At 61.1% G+C, this 12,811-nt stretch overlaps 3 protein-coding genes and 1 non-coding gene across 4 annotated transcripts; 3 read left to right on the forward strand and 1 right to left on the reverse strand.

The window, feature by feature from the left end:
- Window positions 1–1,146: 1,146 nt before the first annotated feature.
- Window positions 1,147–2,844, forward strand: LOC133627669 (ras-related protein Rab-42-like). The gene is made up of 2 exons (XM_062014276.1): window positions 1,147–1,745; window positions 2,404–2,844. The coding sequence occupies exons 1-2, from the start codon at window positions 1,147–1,149 to the stop codon at window positions 2,828–2,830; spliced, it is 1,026 nt and encodes a 341-aa protein (XP_061870260.1). The 3' UTR covers window positions 2,831–2,844.
- Window positions 2,845–3,799: 955 nt separating this feature from the next.
- LOC104557245 (ras-related protein Rab-39B) lies at window positions 3,800–5,628 on the forward strand. The gene is made up of 2 exons (XM_062014580.1): window positions 3,800–4,014; window positions 5,202–5,628. Exons 1-2 carry the CDS (start codon window positions 3,800–3,802, stop codon window positions 5,626–5,628), a joined length of 642 nt encoding a protein of 213 aa, XP_061870564.1.
- Window positions 5,629–6,355: 727 nt separating this feature from the next.
- TAF12 (TATA-box binding protein associated factor 12) lies at window positions 6,356–12,400 on the reverse strand. The gene is made up of 6 exons (XM_062014309.1): window positions 12,293–12,400; window positions 9,210–9,466; window positions 8,282–8,359; window positions 7,887–8,001; window positions 7,512–7,600; window positions 6,356–6,875 (listed from the first exon to the last, which is right to left on the reverse strand). Exons 2-6 carry the CDS (start codon window positions 9,375–9,377, stop codon window positions 6,840–6,842), a joined length of 486 nt encoding a protein of 161 aa, XP_061870293.1. The 5' UTR covers window positions 9,378–9,466; window positions 12,293–12,400; the 3' UTR covers window positions 6,356–6,839.
- Window positions 12,401–12,679: 279 nt separating this feature from the next.
- LOC133627752 (U11 spliceosomal RNA) lies at window positions 12,680–12,809 on the forward strand. The gene has a single exon (XR_009820378.1). It is a non-coding gene; the product is annotated as a U11 spliceosomal RNA (small nuclear RNA).
- The last annotated feature ends 2 nt before the right edge of the window (window positions 12,810–12,811 follow it).

The following is a 12,811-nucleotide window of genomic DNA, read 5'->3' on the forward strand; positions in this document are numbered from 1 at the left end:
GGTGATTCCAATGGCAGATCCTTAACCTGGGCCCTATTGTTTTCAGGAATGACTCAGTGTGAAAGACCCAGAGCTGGGTCCATTTCCCTTCCCTGGGGACAGATCATGAGGGAAGCTGTGACCTGGTACAGGTCAGTGTCCTTCAGGGTTCATTTTGTTTGCAGTGGGATGTGGTGGGTGTGAACTGGGTGACAATGAGACATTGGAGCTTTCTGATGGGGAACAATCAGCTCCATTAGCAGGGGTTTGAATTGGGCAGAGCGTGGGTGGGTCAGTGGCCCTGGCACAGCCTGGTCCGTGATGAGCCCTTGGTTTGGAGACTGCTGGATGAATCCTGCGGATATGGGGCTGAGGCCGGCGGGGGATGTGGGGAAAGCAGGTGAAACCTCACCCGAGGCCGCAAGAGGCTCCTCATTCAGCCTGGCTCGGGTTTGATCCTCTCTTCAGGTCTCCGTGGAGCTGAGATGAGACCCTCCCCGGGATGAGACCCTCCCCGAGGGTTTTGGTGCCGCGGTAGAAGCCTGTGTTCCCCAGCGCTCTCCTCCGGCAGCAGGAGCTCAGCAGAGCCGGCTCCTGTGTCCTTCCCGAGCCTGGAGCTCCCCCGAGTGGGAAGAGCCACTGCTGCACCCCGGGAGGAACGTGCCCGGCTCCGGTTCCAACGCTGCGTGGAGGAACAGCCCCTCTGCAGTGTCCTCAGGAGAAGAGCTTGGGGAAGAGTCGGGAGGATGTAAAATACTCTTGAGAATGAATAAACGAAATCACTTGATGTTCTCACTGTGTCTCCTGTGCTTGGGGCAGGTCGGGCTGAGGCTGCAGCGGAGGGTCAGAGCTGGGGGGATTCTTGGGGGCAGGGACGCTGTCCTCACAGTGAGCAGCTCCTTCCACTCGAGGCCACTGACCCCTCAGCAGCAGCTGCCTGACCCCAAAGGGCTTTTGGGGGTTTATATCTCCTGGAAATGGGTGTCAGGACTTCTTTTGTTGTGCAAGTCAGTTATCAGGACGTGGAGTTCCTGCCCGAGGAGCTGATGAGGATCCTGTGGGGAGGGTCCTGCCCTGCCCCAGGCCGTGTCCTGCCACCGGCTGCTGCCCGGGCCCAGGGGACACAGCTTGTCCCTTTTATCACCCTGGAGAACAAACGGGGTGGCGATGACCCCGCTGCTCCTGGGGAGAGGCTGTTTGTTACAGCACAGGGCCGCGGGTGCCTCGGGCTGTTTGCAGAGAGCACCTTTGTCCGGGGGCCGCACGGCTGGTGCCTCTGACCCCCCCTTCCCCTGCCCTGGGGACCTGCAGCCCCTTCCCACCGAGCTCGGGGCGGGCACGGGCAGAGGGACAAAGCCGCGGGAGGACAGGACGCGGGCAGCGGCTTCCCCCTCCTCCCCAGCCGCGTTCGTCTGCCGGGTAACAGCGAGGCCGGAGCCGTCCCAGGGGTGGGACCAGAGCAGACGCGTCCCCGACCCCCCCGAGCCGCGCAGAGCCTGCCCGGGCCGGGGCGCAGCGGGGATGGAGCCGGGCGCCCCGCGGGACGCCGAGCCCGGGACGCGTTACCAGTTCCGCGTGATCGCGCTGGGCGACGCGGCCGTGGGCAAATCCTCGCTGCTGCGCTGCTTCGCCGAGGGGCCGTGCGGGGCGGCGGCCGCCCCCTGCCCCACCGTCGGCGTGGAGTTCTACAGCCGCACCGTCCCGCTGCCGCCCGCCGGCACGGCCAAGCTGCAGCTCTGGGACACGGCCGGCCAGGAGAGGTTCAGGTGAGGGGCACACGGCGACGCGGCTCCCCGGGGCGGCTGTGGCCCTCCCGGCTGGGGAGGGTGAGCCAGCCCGCACCGGTGGTCACGGCTCGTGGGACACTTCGGGGGCTGTTGGAACCTTGTGCCGAGCTCAGAGCAAAGCGGGGGGCTGGTGGCTAAAGGAGGGGGGCTGAGGATGGGTGATTCCCTTCCTGATTGCATCAGGCTGGAGCTCCAGGGAGTGTGGAAGAGGCTGAAATGGGGCGCGAACGGGCCGAAGCTCTGGGGGAGGCTGTGGCTGGAGCCAGGGCTCCTCTGCTGCCCCAGCCCTGGGAGCATTTGGGGGGGGGCTGGGGTTGGTCTTGGGGTGTCTCATCTCTGTTCAGTGCTTGGTGCCATCGACAGCCACAGGCACTGCCCCACTCTGCACCCTGTGCTGCGAATGCGATGGAAGGACCACGGAGCCCCGGCAAAACCCCACAGGTCTCCTCTGGAGCCCCCCTAGATGTAGGAGCTTGGGCTGGGGCTGGGGGGGACACTGAGCAGAGAAGGGGGATGCAGGTGGTGCAGGCAGGTCTCTCCTTCCTGCTCCTCGGGCCCCAGCTGGGAGCCAAAAGTCCCCCAGGCAGTGTGAGGGGGTTGTCTGGGTGCCCCCTGAGCCCCTCTCCCGCTGTGCCAGGTCCATCACCAGATCCTTCTACCGGAGCGCCGCGGGGGTGCTGCTGGTGTTTGACCTCACGGACCGAGCGTCCTTCGAGCGCGTCCCCGAGTGGTACCGCGAGGCCGCGGGGGACCGCGACCCCCCGACCTTCCTGCTGGTGGGACACAAGTGCGACCTGTCGGCCCAGCGCGCCGTGTCGGCGGAGGAGGCCGAGGCCATGGCTGCCTCCCTGGGCATGGCCTTCGTGGAGACCTCGGCCCGCACCAACCTCAACGTGGAGCTGGCTTTCCAGATGCTGGCGGGGGGCATCCAGCAGGCGCTGGCCCGGGGGGCTCTGAGCCCTCCCCACGGCTGCGGCGGCGTCAGGCTCATCCCCAGCCACAGCCACGGCCGGGCCCCGGCGCAGGGGCAGCGCCAGGCTCATCCTCACCACTGCCAGTGCTGACCCCCCATCTCTCTGCAGCCCCCTGCCCTCGGGCAATGTGCCTTCACACAGACTCAGATTTCTTTCAAGCTGTGGTTTGGAGACTCTGCAAAGGATAACACGGCCTTGCAGGAGTGTTTTTAACAACCCTGAGGCTTGTCCACACTAAATAAAGGCTGGGCTGAGCGCTGGAGCCCTCGCTGCTGTGACTGGGGGGATGCTCTGCTTTGGGGGGGGGTCACACTCACAGCATCACAGAATCTCAAGGGCTGGAAGGGACCTGCAAAGCTCACCCAGTGCACCCCCCTGCCAGAGCAGCACCACCTAGAGCAGGGCACACAGGGACTCATCCAGCTGGGTTGGAATGTCTCCAGAGAAGGAGCCTCCACAGCCCATCTGGGCAGCCCCTGCCAGTGCTCCCTCACCTCAACAGGGAACAAATTCTGCCTTGTGTTGCTTTGGAACCTCTTCTGTTCCAGCTTGTGCCCGTTGCCCCTTGTCCTGTCATTGGCCATCCCTGAGCACAGCCTGGCTCCAGCCTCCTCACACCCACCCTTGATGGATTTGTAACATGACTGAGCTCAACCCTCAGCCTCTTCTCCAAGCTGCAGAGCCCCAGCTCCCTCAGCCTTTCATCACAAGGCAGATGCTCCACTCCAGCATCTCTGTAGCCATGCACTGAACTCTCTCCAGCAGCTCCCTGTCCTTGCACTGAGGGGCCCAGAGCTGGACTCAACATTCCAGATGCAGCCTCACACTCCCCCGTGATGGCACATGATGGGCCTCCTGTCCCAGAGCCACCCCCTGGCAAAAGGGGAGCAAACCCAACCCCTCCAAAATGCTTCCAGAGACAAAGGCAGCAAAAGTGGGTGTCCCAGCAGCCACACTGGGGTGGAAACGCCTCTTGGGTGGAGGCGGCGGCGGGCGCTGCGTGTCCCAACGCGCCCAGCAGCTCCCGGCAGCTCCCGGCACACGGCTCACGAGGGGCTGATGGAGCCGCGCTGGCAGCTCCAGTTCCGGGTGATCATGTTGGGGGACTCCACGGTGGGGAAATCCTCCCTGCTGCGGCGTTACACCGAGGGCGTCTTCCTGGACGCCGCCAACCAGACAGTGGGGGTGGATTTCTACGTGCAGTCGGTGGAGCTGGAGCCGGGGCTGCGCGTGAAGCTGCAGTTCTGGGACACGGCCGGCCAGGAGAGGTTCAGGTGGGTCTGGCTCTGGCCGTGGCGTGGGGAGGGGTGCTGGAGGTGGATGTCCCCCTGGATTTGGGATGCTGGGTGGGAGGTTGGGAGCCCAGCCCCAGGGAGGTTCTGGATACAGCCCCATTCACACCGATGCTCTTGCTGGGGGAGCCCCAGTGTGCCCAGCAGCAGACACAGATGAGCCAAAGCCAAGAGTGTCCTTGGGAAAAGGAGTCCTTGGGGTTGCCCTGGGAGCCCTTGGTCCAGCTCCAAAAGGGGTACAGGACTCCCCAGGCACCCTTCTGCCCCAGCAGCTGCAGAGGGGTGTGGGGGAAGGCTGGGAGCCCACTGGGAGATGGGCAAAGTGGCTTTGTCAGCTCAGCTGCCAGGAGCCCTCACACTGTGCTGCCAGGACTGCCCACCACTGGCTGCAGGGGATGGGCTCAGGGAACGTGGCTGAGGGGGATGGGAGAGCTCGGGGACTGTGATTGAGGGAAGGGATGAGCTTTGGTGGCTGAGTAGAGAGACAAGTGCCTCAAGCACTTGCTGATACAGGAAAAGGCTGATTCTCCTCATACTTGGGGGTGTTAATTGACAACAGCTGAACAGGAGCCAGCAGCGTGCCCAGGGGGGCAAGAAGGCCAAGGGCAGCCTGGCTGGGCTCAGCAGTGGGGTGGCAGCAGGAGCAGGGCAGGGATTGTCCCCTGTGCTGGGCCCTGGGGAGGCTGCAGCTCCAGGGCTGTGTCAGTGCTGGGCCCCTCACTCACTGCCACAGGGACACTGAGGGGCTGCAGCGTGGCCAGAGCCGGGCACAGAGCTGGGGAAGGGGCTGGAGCACAAGGGGCTGGGGAGGGGCTGAGGGAATGGGGGTGTTGAGCCTGGAGAAGAGGAGGCTGAGGGCAGCCAGCAGCACTCTCTGACACTCCCTGACAGGAGGCTGCAGGGAGCTGGGGGTCAGGCTCTGCTCCCCAGTAATGAATGACAGGATGAGGAAAGGGGGCTCAAGTTTCCTCAGGAGAGGTTTAGACTGGAGCTGAGGCAGAACTGTTTCCCTAGAGGGGTGTCAGCCCTGTGCCAGGCTGCCCAGGGAGCAGTGTGCAGCGTTCAGGGGCAGGACATGGCAGGGGCCGCCCTGCAGGAAGGGCAGATGGCTCCTGAGGCAGCTCAGGGGAGCTCAGGGGGCCGCTGCCCCGATTTCCCTCGTGTCCCAGGTCTGTGACTCGCTCCTACTACCGCAACTCAGCCGGGGGGATGCTGCTCTTCGACCTCACCAACCGCTCGTCCTTCGAGAGCGTCCGGCGCTGGCACCGGGACGTGACGGACGCGCTTCAGCCCCTGGGCATCGTGTTCCTGCTGGTGGGGCACAAGAGCGACCTGAGGGAGCAGCGGCGGGTGGGCAGGAGGGAGGCCGAGAGGCTGGCGGCCTCCCTGGGGGTACAGTACGTCGAGACCTCGGCCAAAGACGCCAGCAACGTGGCCCAGGCCTTCCACACGCTGACCTTGGGCATCTACCGGGCGCTGCAGGCGGGGCGGCTGGTGCCCAGCGAGGCCTGGGACGGGGTGAAGAGCAGCATCCCGCTGCCCACGCCAGCCAAGGGGCCTGAGAAGGAAGAGAAGAGGAAGAAATGCTCGTGCTAGAGCCAGAGACGCTGGGAGCCTGTGTGCCGGGGCTGGGACAGGCTGGGCTCTGCCCGGGACACGGGGCGGGAGGGAGCAGCGGCACATTAAACACCCCCCTGCACAGCTCTGCCCAGACGAGTCTTCCTGGGGAGGGGGAAGGAGCCAGGGAGGGTGGGCTGGTGGGGCTGGGAAGGAGAAGGCTGAGAGAGGATCTCATCAACACTTGAAGTACCTAAAGGGTGGGTGTCAGGAGGATGAGGTGACACTTTGTTGTGTGGTGGCCAGTGCCAGGACAAGGGGGAACAGGCACAGGCTGGAACACAAGTGCCACTGGCACAGGAGGAGCAAGTCCTTTGGTGCTGAGGGGAGGGAGCCCTGGCCCAGGCTGCCCAGGGAGGGTATGGAGGGACCCCAAAGCTGTGGGGCTGAGGGCCATGGTGGCTGTGTCAGTGCTGGGGAGCAGTTGGACTTGATGAACTTCAAGTGTCTTCTGCAGCCTCAGTGATTCTGTGAACGTCCAAACAACCTCCCCTGGGGCTGCAGGTGCCCCATGAGCACAGCACAGGCCAGAAGAACCCTTCCCCTGCCTCCAGACCCCAGAGTGATCTTGTAGCTGTAACCCAAGAGCAGAGATCTCCCCCTTGAGCTGTGATCTCATTACCAGAACCACACCACGAGCAGCCCCTTTCCCCTCACCCCCCTCTGCCCCTGCCCAGCACCAGCAGCACGAGCCTGGGCTCCAGCCTTTACATTAATAATGTCTTTATTCATGTAAAACAAACGCAAGTATTTATAGAAACACTGACATTACAAAGTACTGGAGCAGGGAGAGGCAAGGAGGAGGAAACAAAAACCTCTACAGATGCTTCTAATACTGTCCCACACAAGATCAAATGCTCAGTCCCCTGAATAATCACGTAGACAACGAACCACTTTCAAGTCACAAAGGAAAGTCTCTGGTTGGAGATGGGTCAGGCCCAGGAGGAACAGGGAAAGGGGTGGAGAATGGGGGGGATGGGGAAGGGTGTTTTTTGGCAGATTCTCCTCATAAAGTCAAGGTATTGCTGCACCATTCATAAAAAATATATGCTTCTCTGTAAAGCATTACAAAAAATATGCCGTGGCTGGCGTGTGGAGGCTCCGGCAGCAGCTGCTGCCCCCAACTGCCCAGGCTGCTCCCAGGCTGCTCCCAGGCTCCTCCCCAGGCTCCTCCCGGCTCCTCCCGGCGGCTATTTCTTGGTAGTTTTGCGGATCAGTGCCATTCTCTGTAAGAAGGAAGGGAAAAGAGGTGGGAAAGTGAGAGTCTGAAGCGAGGTTACAGCGAAAGGAGCTGTCACAGAGCAGGGACAAAGGCCCTCAGGGGCTCTCAGCCAGACACGGACAGACTCGTTCTTACACAGGTCTGTTGAGTCTGTGGATGCTGATGGGGCTCAGCCTGGAGGCAGAGGGGAAGGAAGCAGCTCCTCCCTTCCCAGGGGATTAAACAGCACAGGGGAGCATGCCCAACTTCAAGGCCTCCACAGCATCAGCTGCTGTGGCAGGTCAAGGAGGGGGGATGCAGTATCATCCCCCAACTGCATTGGCTCTGGGCTCTGACCACAGGCTTCAATAGCAACAGCCCAGGGCACTTAAAGGGAAATTAAAGATGGGGGGACACCCACGCCTGAGCTGCTCTGATCTCCAGCTGAGAGCCCAGGCCAAGGGCTCACTCTGTGCTCCACCCTCATTGGCCTGCAGGCTTTTTGCCTTCATGAAGGTGAGTGGCTGAGGTTCCCCACCCTCAATCCCCCTTATTTCAACTCCAAATGACTTGCAAGAGGCTCCAGCTTCACATCCTGCCCAGAGCCCAGGACCACCCTGCCCATATCAGGTGATGGCTGCAGTTAGCCAAGGCTCTGTACCTGTTTGTGGGCTTCTGTAGTGCAGGCTTTCTTGTAGGGCCTGATCTCTTCAGAACCAAAGCCTGGGATCCACATATTCCACTGACGCTCTGCAAGAGGCAGCACAGGTCAGGACACTCTGCCCCAAGCACCCACCAAAGGCCTCAGAGCCACAGAACCCCAGAGTGGTGGGGGCTGGAAGGGCTCTGCAGAGCTCATCCAGCCCCAGCCCCAGCTAAAGCAGGTTCCCCTGGCTCAGGGGGCACAGGAACGTGTCCAGGTGGGGTTGGAAACCTCCTGAGCAGGAGCCTCCACACCCTCCCTGGGCAGCCTGGGCCAGGGCTCCCTTCCCTCAGCACCCAAGGAGCTTTTTGCCCCTGTTGCAGTGGAACTCACCAAGATGCAACTGGACATCTTTGACTTCCAGGGTGTTGGACTTGCGGTGCCGGGCGAGCTGACAGGCCGCGGTCACCACGCTCTCGATGAAGTCGTCAGCGATCTGCAGCAGCATCTGCAGCAGGAGGAGGACAACAACCAGCCTGGTCAGTACTGAGCAGCTGAAATGAGGGTGGGAAGTATGAAAATGAACCCTCAGAAGGCAGCATTGCTGAGGTGTCTGCTGAAACGGCTCCTTTCAAAGCCTGGTTTGAGACTGGGAGGGCAGAGCAGCTGTGGAGGGCAGCAGTGACCAAGGAACCAACTTCCCCTCTGCCTCAGAGGAATGGCCAGTGGACCCATGAGCCATCCCAGCTGGGCTCCTCCTGCAGCCCCTGCCAAGGGTTGCTACTTACTTCCTCCACATCTTCATCCAGCTGCTCATTGGGATCCACCTCCCGCACCAGGTCCTGCAGTTTCTTCTTGGTTAAAACCTGAGGGAGGAGAGAGGAGGAAAGCACTTACCCTCAGGGAAGGGGCTGCCCACACAGCCCAGGCCACAACAACCTCCCTCCCTCACCACCCCCAAGAGCCAAGTCACACATCTCTGCTCAGGAACAGCAGAGAGAAGAAATCTCAGGCGTTAAGGAGCTGTTCTCAAGCACCAGTGGTTGCTCTGGATGGGGAAGGCAGCAGGGCAGGGCAGTAAAGTGCCACTGGCTGAAGAGAAGCTGCTGGGGAGAGAGGGGAAAGGCAAAACTGTGAGTGGCAAGAAGCAGACAGCAAGTGCAGGCATGTCTCAGTGACTGAATTAGTGCCCATGGCCTCTTATCAGCTTCAGTGATTCCAAGGGAAGAGAGAGGTGAGTGCTGGGTTACTCTGGGGCAGGAGCAGCAGCCTCTGAGCAAAAAGGGAGGGAGCAGAGATTTCACTGCTGCTGGGCAGCACTAAAGGGAGAGGCTGGGGCCAGGCTTTGTTCTGTGGTGGCCAAAGACAGGACAAGGGGGAACAGGCACAGGCTGGAACACAGAAAGTGCCACTGGCACAGGAGGAGAAACCCCTTTGGTGCTGAGGGGAGGGAGCCCTGGCCCAGGCTGCCCAGGGAGGGTGTGGAGGCTCCTGCTCAGGAGGTTTCCAACCCCACCTGGACACATTCCTGTGCCCTTGAGCCAGGGGAACCTGCTTTAGCAGGGGCTGGGTGAGCTCTGCAGGGCCCTTCCAGCCCCCACCACTCTGGGACTCTGTGATACTTCACTAGATGATAAGTTTTTGCTGGCAATTGAAGGAAGCAGAGGAATGAAGGCCCAGGCAGGTGTGAGCATCCCCCCTTTGCCCTGCAGTCACCTGGTTGCTCTCGGGGCTGAGGCGGCCGCCGCCGCTCGGGGTTCCCGGCATCTTGGCCACGCTGGTGCTGTTGGCCATGGAGCTCTGGGGGGGAGTGCTGGCTGGCTCAGGCTTGATGGAGGAGAAGTTGGAGAGGTTGATCAAGGTAGAAGGGCCAAACTGGTTCATAATCTGTTGGGCTTTTGGGGTTGTTTTAAATCATAAAGCTTCTCTAGGTCCTGCTGCTTCTCGGCGTTGTGGGGACCCAAAGTGATCAGCTGCAGAAGGAAACAAAAGGCACAGTTAGCAACCAGAGAGGGAACCCAACAGGGTCAGGGGGTCTTTGGCCAAATCACAGTGTCCTGATGGTTTCTGGAAGATTGGGTCTCCCTGGGCACAGCAAGAAGGGAGAAGGAATGTTTGGAAGAAGAGAAAACCTTCCCTGCTCTATGGCAGATGAAGTTTGCCCCGAGGAGCAGCTCGATCCTGGGGTCAGGATCCTCCCAACCACGGCCCACAAACAGCTTCCAGGAAGAGACCCAGCAGAGGGGATTGAACTGAAGGCCTCAACTCATTCCTGCCTTCCTCTCCCCAGGCCTGAGGAGATGGTGAGCTCCAAACTCCCCTAGTGCCTGCATGGGGCTTGTTTTGGACAACATCACCCTTCAAACCTGAGCCAGTGGGTTGACTCGGATCTTCCAGGTTCACCCTTTGGGTGCCTGAGGTTGTCCAGGTGAGCAGGCACTGAGCCAACACCCAGACTAAGTGGCAGCTACCACACTTGATGGCTGGAAGGCTCAGTGAAGCTTTGCTCTGTAAAAGGAATCTCCTGCCACCTCCACAGCAGCTGGATGGGCCTGGCAGGGGAAACGAGCAGCTCAGGAATGGTTTGATGTAAAAACTCCTCATGCAGCAGCTGCTGATGGGTCCAGGGAGGGGTAAGAGGTGGCTGCTCTCTTCCAGGAGTCCCAGGCACTGTGGAGTCACACAGGAGTCAGCAGCAGCTGCTTTGGTGCTTCCTTCCAAGGCACATTCGTGCACAGCTGCACTGACAGAGCTCCCATCCTACAGCCACTTCTGGAGCCCCCTCAGCAAGTTTCCAGCTCAATTGTCAGGGAGTTAAGGATGGAAAAGCACCACACTGACACCCAACCCCCCCTGAGAGGGCACTGCTGGGTGAGGACCTTGGGACAACATCAGCAGGGGCTGCTGCTTGGTTTTTAAAGGAGGCTGAGCTCAGGCTGCTCACTCCCCAACTCCACACTGCAGGAACTGTGAGGGCCAGGGGTCAGTGCTGGGCTGGGCAAGGGAGGGCTGGGACTGCAGCAGCTTCAAGGGCTTCTCCAACCAAAATGATTCCATGAAGTCTCACCCACAGGGCACAAAGCACTTTATCACCATCAAGTCATTTCAAACCTTTATTCCCAGAGCTCATCACCCTTTTGGGTGCTGTTCAGATCCCCCAAGGCCAGGAGGATTGGCAGACAAACCTTCCCACGCTGACTCCAGGGGGAGTTACAGCTGAGGCTCTACCTCTTTAATCACATCAAGGAGCCAGCACACAGAGAGGCTATTTTCCAAAGCCTTCCCAGAAGGTCAGCATTAACCTACTCTTTCCTCTTCCTTTTCTTCCAGACAATTCCCACAGGAACACCAGATATTTCTTGCATCACCCACTCTATTGGAGGAAAAGCTCTTGGGCAGAGGAGCACCCGTGGTGCTCAGCCAGCACCTGAGGGTTTATCTGTCAGGAGAGATGACATGGGAGCTCTGTGAAAGCACAGACTGCTGCACAGGAAGAAGGATCCTGAAGCAGGAGGAGACATTTAGCCAGATTCCATACTTTGGAATCAATGTTGGTGAGCTGGAATCTCTGCACTGGCAGCTGGCCTGTCCCTACACTGCTGGCTCTCAGCAGGGGCTGCTGCTGCAGCACAGGGGGAATTCAAAGGGAATGAAAGACTCCCTTCAAGCCAAACCAACCTTCAGCTCCTTCCCTGTGTCACTCAGGAGGATCCCACTTCCACAGCACATAACAATTTGCACAGGACTGTACAGGCCAGGTGCCTCTTTATTGATAACAGGGAAAACTGGGGAAGTTCTTGGGGTTATTTTGCTTTAGCGGTGATGCAATTGTGAGACAAAATCCCCCCTTATGCTGCCAGAGCACACAGCTGTTCCAAGCACTCAGCTTTTAGATGCACCATTTGAAGGGAAGAGATGGGGAAATCTCCTCCCCCACCCTGGATGTGTGGTAGATGCTGAGGGGTAAGTCCAGCCCCCTCCCAGTTTCACAGTTGACCCCCTGAGCACCAACACTCTGTAGCTGGAGAGGTGACAGAGCCCACTGTGCTGCTCAGAGGTCTGCTGCCAGCACCTTCCCTGCCCCCTGCTGAAAGAGGTCACTGGTCCCTCTGTGGGGAGTGAACAGAACCTCCCTGTGACAAACAGGGTGCAGGAAATCAGAGAATCCTTTGGGTTGGAAAAGCCCTTGAGGCTGCTGCAGTCCCAGCACTGACCCACAGCCCTCAGCACCTCAGCTCCATGGCTTTGGGATCCCTCCAGGGCTGGGCACTCCCCCAGCTCCCTGGGCAGCCTGGCACAGGGGCTGACACCCCTCTCAGGGAAACAGTTCTGCCTCAGCTCCAACCTCAACCTCTCCTGGGGCAACTCCAGCCCCTTTCCTCTTGCCCTGTCACTTGGGAGCAGAGATTTACTCCTCTCCAGCCACAGCCTCCTGTCAGGGAGTGTCAGAGAGTGCTGACCCCCATCAGAGAGTGCAACACCCCCATTCCCTCAGCCCCTCCCCAGCCCCCTTGTGCCCCAGCCCCTTCCCCAGCGCAGCCGCAGCTGAAGCCGGCGGCAAGGGCCAAGGTCAGCGGCAGCCCCCCGCAGCGCACAGCGGCGCAGGCCGGGCCGTGACGCGCCTGTCAGGACCGGGGGGGGGGTCTCCCCTCGCCCCTCCGCGCCCAGCCCAACACGGACAGCGGCTGCGGGCCGCGCCCGGGGAAGCTGCCGCGCCCACCTCCGGGCTCCCGGGCTGCTGCGCCACTCCGCGCCTCTAAGAGCCGCCGCCGCCTCCCTCCGCTGTCCCCGGGCCGTACCTCCCCATGTCCCGCGGCCGCTCCCAGGCCCCGCCGCCGCCGCCGCCGCTCGCTGCCGGAGCCCTTCCGGGGCCACCACCCGGCGCCACCCGGGAGCGCTTCGCGGCTCGGCCAATCGGCAGCGAGCCCGCCCGCGCACGCGCCGCGGAGCCGTGTCCCAGCGTGCCCCGCGCGATTTGCATATCGCTGAGCGGGGCCGGCGGGAGCGGGAAACGGCGATTTTGAGGGGGAAAAACAGAGAAACTGCAGAAAAAAGGATCGGGCGGATGGGGAAAGAGAAAAGGAATGGCTGTAGGAGGAGTGCGTGGTCAGGGAGGTGCGTGGCTCGCCGTGACCTCGGAGCCACACCGGCGCTTTCCGGGCGCGGCGGCGGGAGGCGCAGCAGTTAAAAAGGGCTTCTGCCGTGCGTGGCACGGGGGGGCCCTGCGGCCGCCCCCGCGGAATCGACATCAAGAGATTTCGGAAGCACAATTTTTGCAGTGGGGGTTCGCCGGTAACCGCTCGTTCCGGCGCCCCGGC

The sequence above is a fragment of the Colius striatus genome, chromosome 24 (assembly GCF_028858725.1).
Source record: "Colius striatus isolate bColStr4 chromosome 24, bColStr4.1.hap1, whole genome shotgun sequence".
NCBI classification, from domain to species: domain Eukaryota; kingdom Metazoa; phylum Chordata; class Aves; order Coliiformes; family Coliidae; genus Colius; species Colius striatus.

What these genes read in the sequence shown, in the direction of transcription:
- LOC133627669 (XM_062014276.1), top strand. Translation starts at nt 1,147, where the DNA reads ATGACCCCGCTGCTCCTGGGGAGAGGCTGTTTGTTACAGCACAGGGCC. An exon ending in GCCGGCCAGGAGAGGTTCAG is followed by an intron (nt 1,746 to 2,403) that starts GTGAGGGGCACA and finishes CCGCTGTGCCAG; the next exon opens with GTCCATCACCAGATCCTTCT.
- LOC104557245 (XM_062014580.1), top strand. Translation starts at nt 3,800, where the DNA reads ATGGAGCCGCGCTGGCAGCTCCAGTTCCGGGTGATCATGTTGGGGGAC. An exon ending in GCCGGCCAGGAGAGGTTCAG is followed by an intron (nt 4,015 to 5,201) that starts GTGGGTCTGGCT and finishes CTCGTGTCCCAG; the next exon opens with GTCTGTGACTCGCTCCTACT.
- TAF12 (XM_062014309.1), bottom strand. Translation starts at nt 9,377, where the DNA reads ATGAACCAGTTTGGCCCTTCTACCTTGATCAACCTCTCCAACTTCTCC. An exon ending in TCAGCCCCGAGAGCAACCAG is followed by an intron (nt 8,360 to 9,209) that starts GTGACTGCAGGG and finishes CTCCTCCCTCAG; the next exon opens with GTTTTAACCAAGAAGAAACT. An exon ending in AGATGTCCAGTTGCATCTTG is followed by an intron (nt 7,601 to 7,886) that starts GTGAGTTCCACT and finishes TGCCTCTTGCAG; the next exon opens with AGCGTCAGTGGAATATGTGG.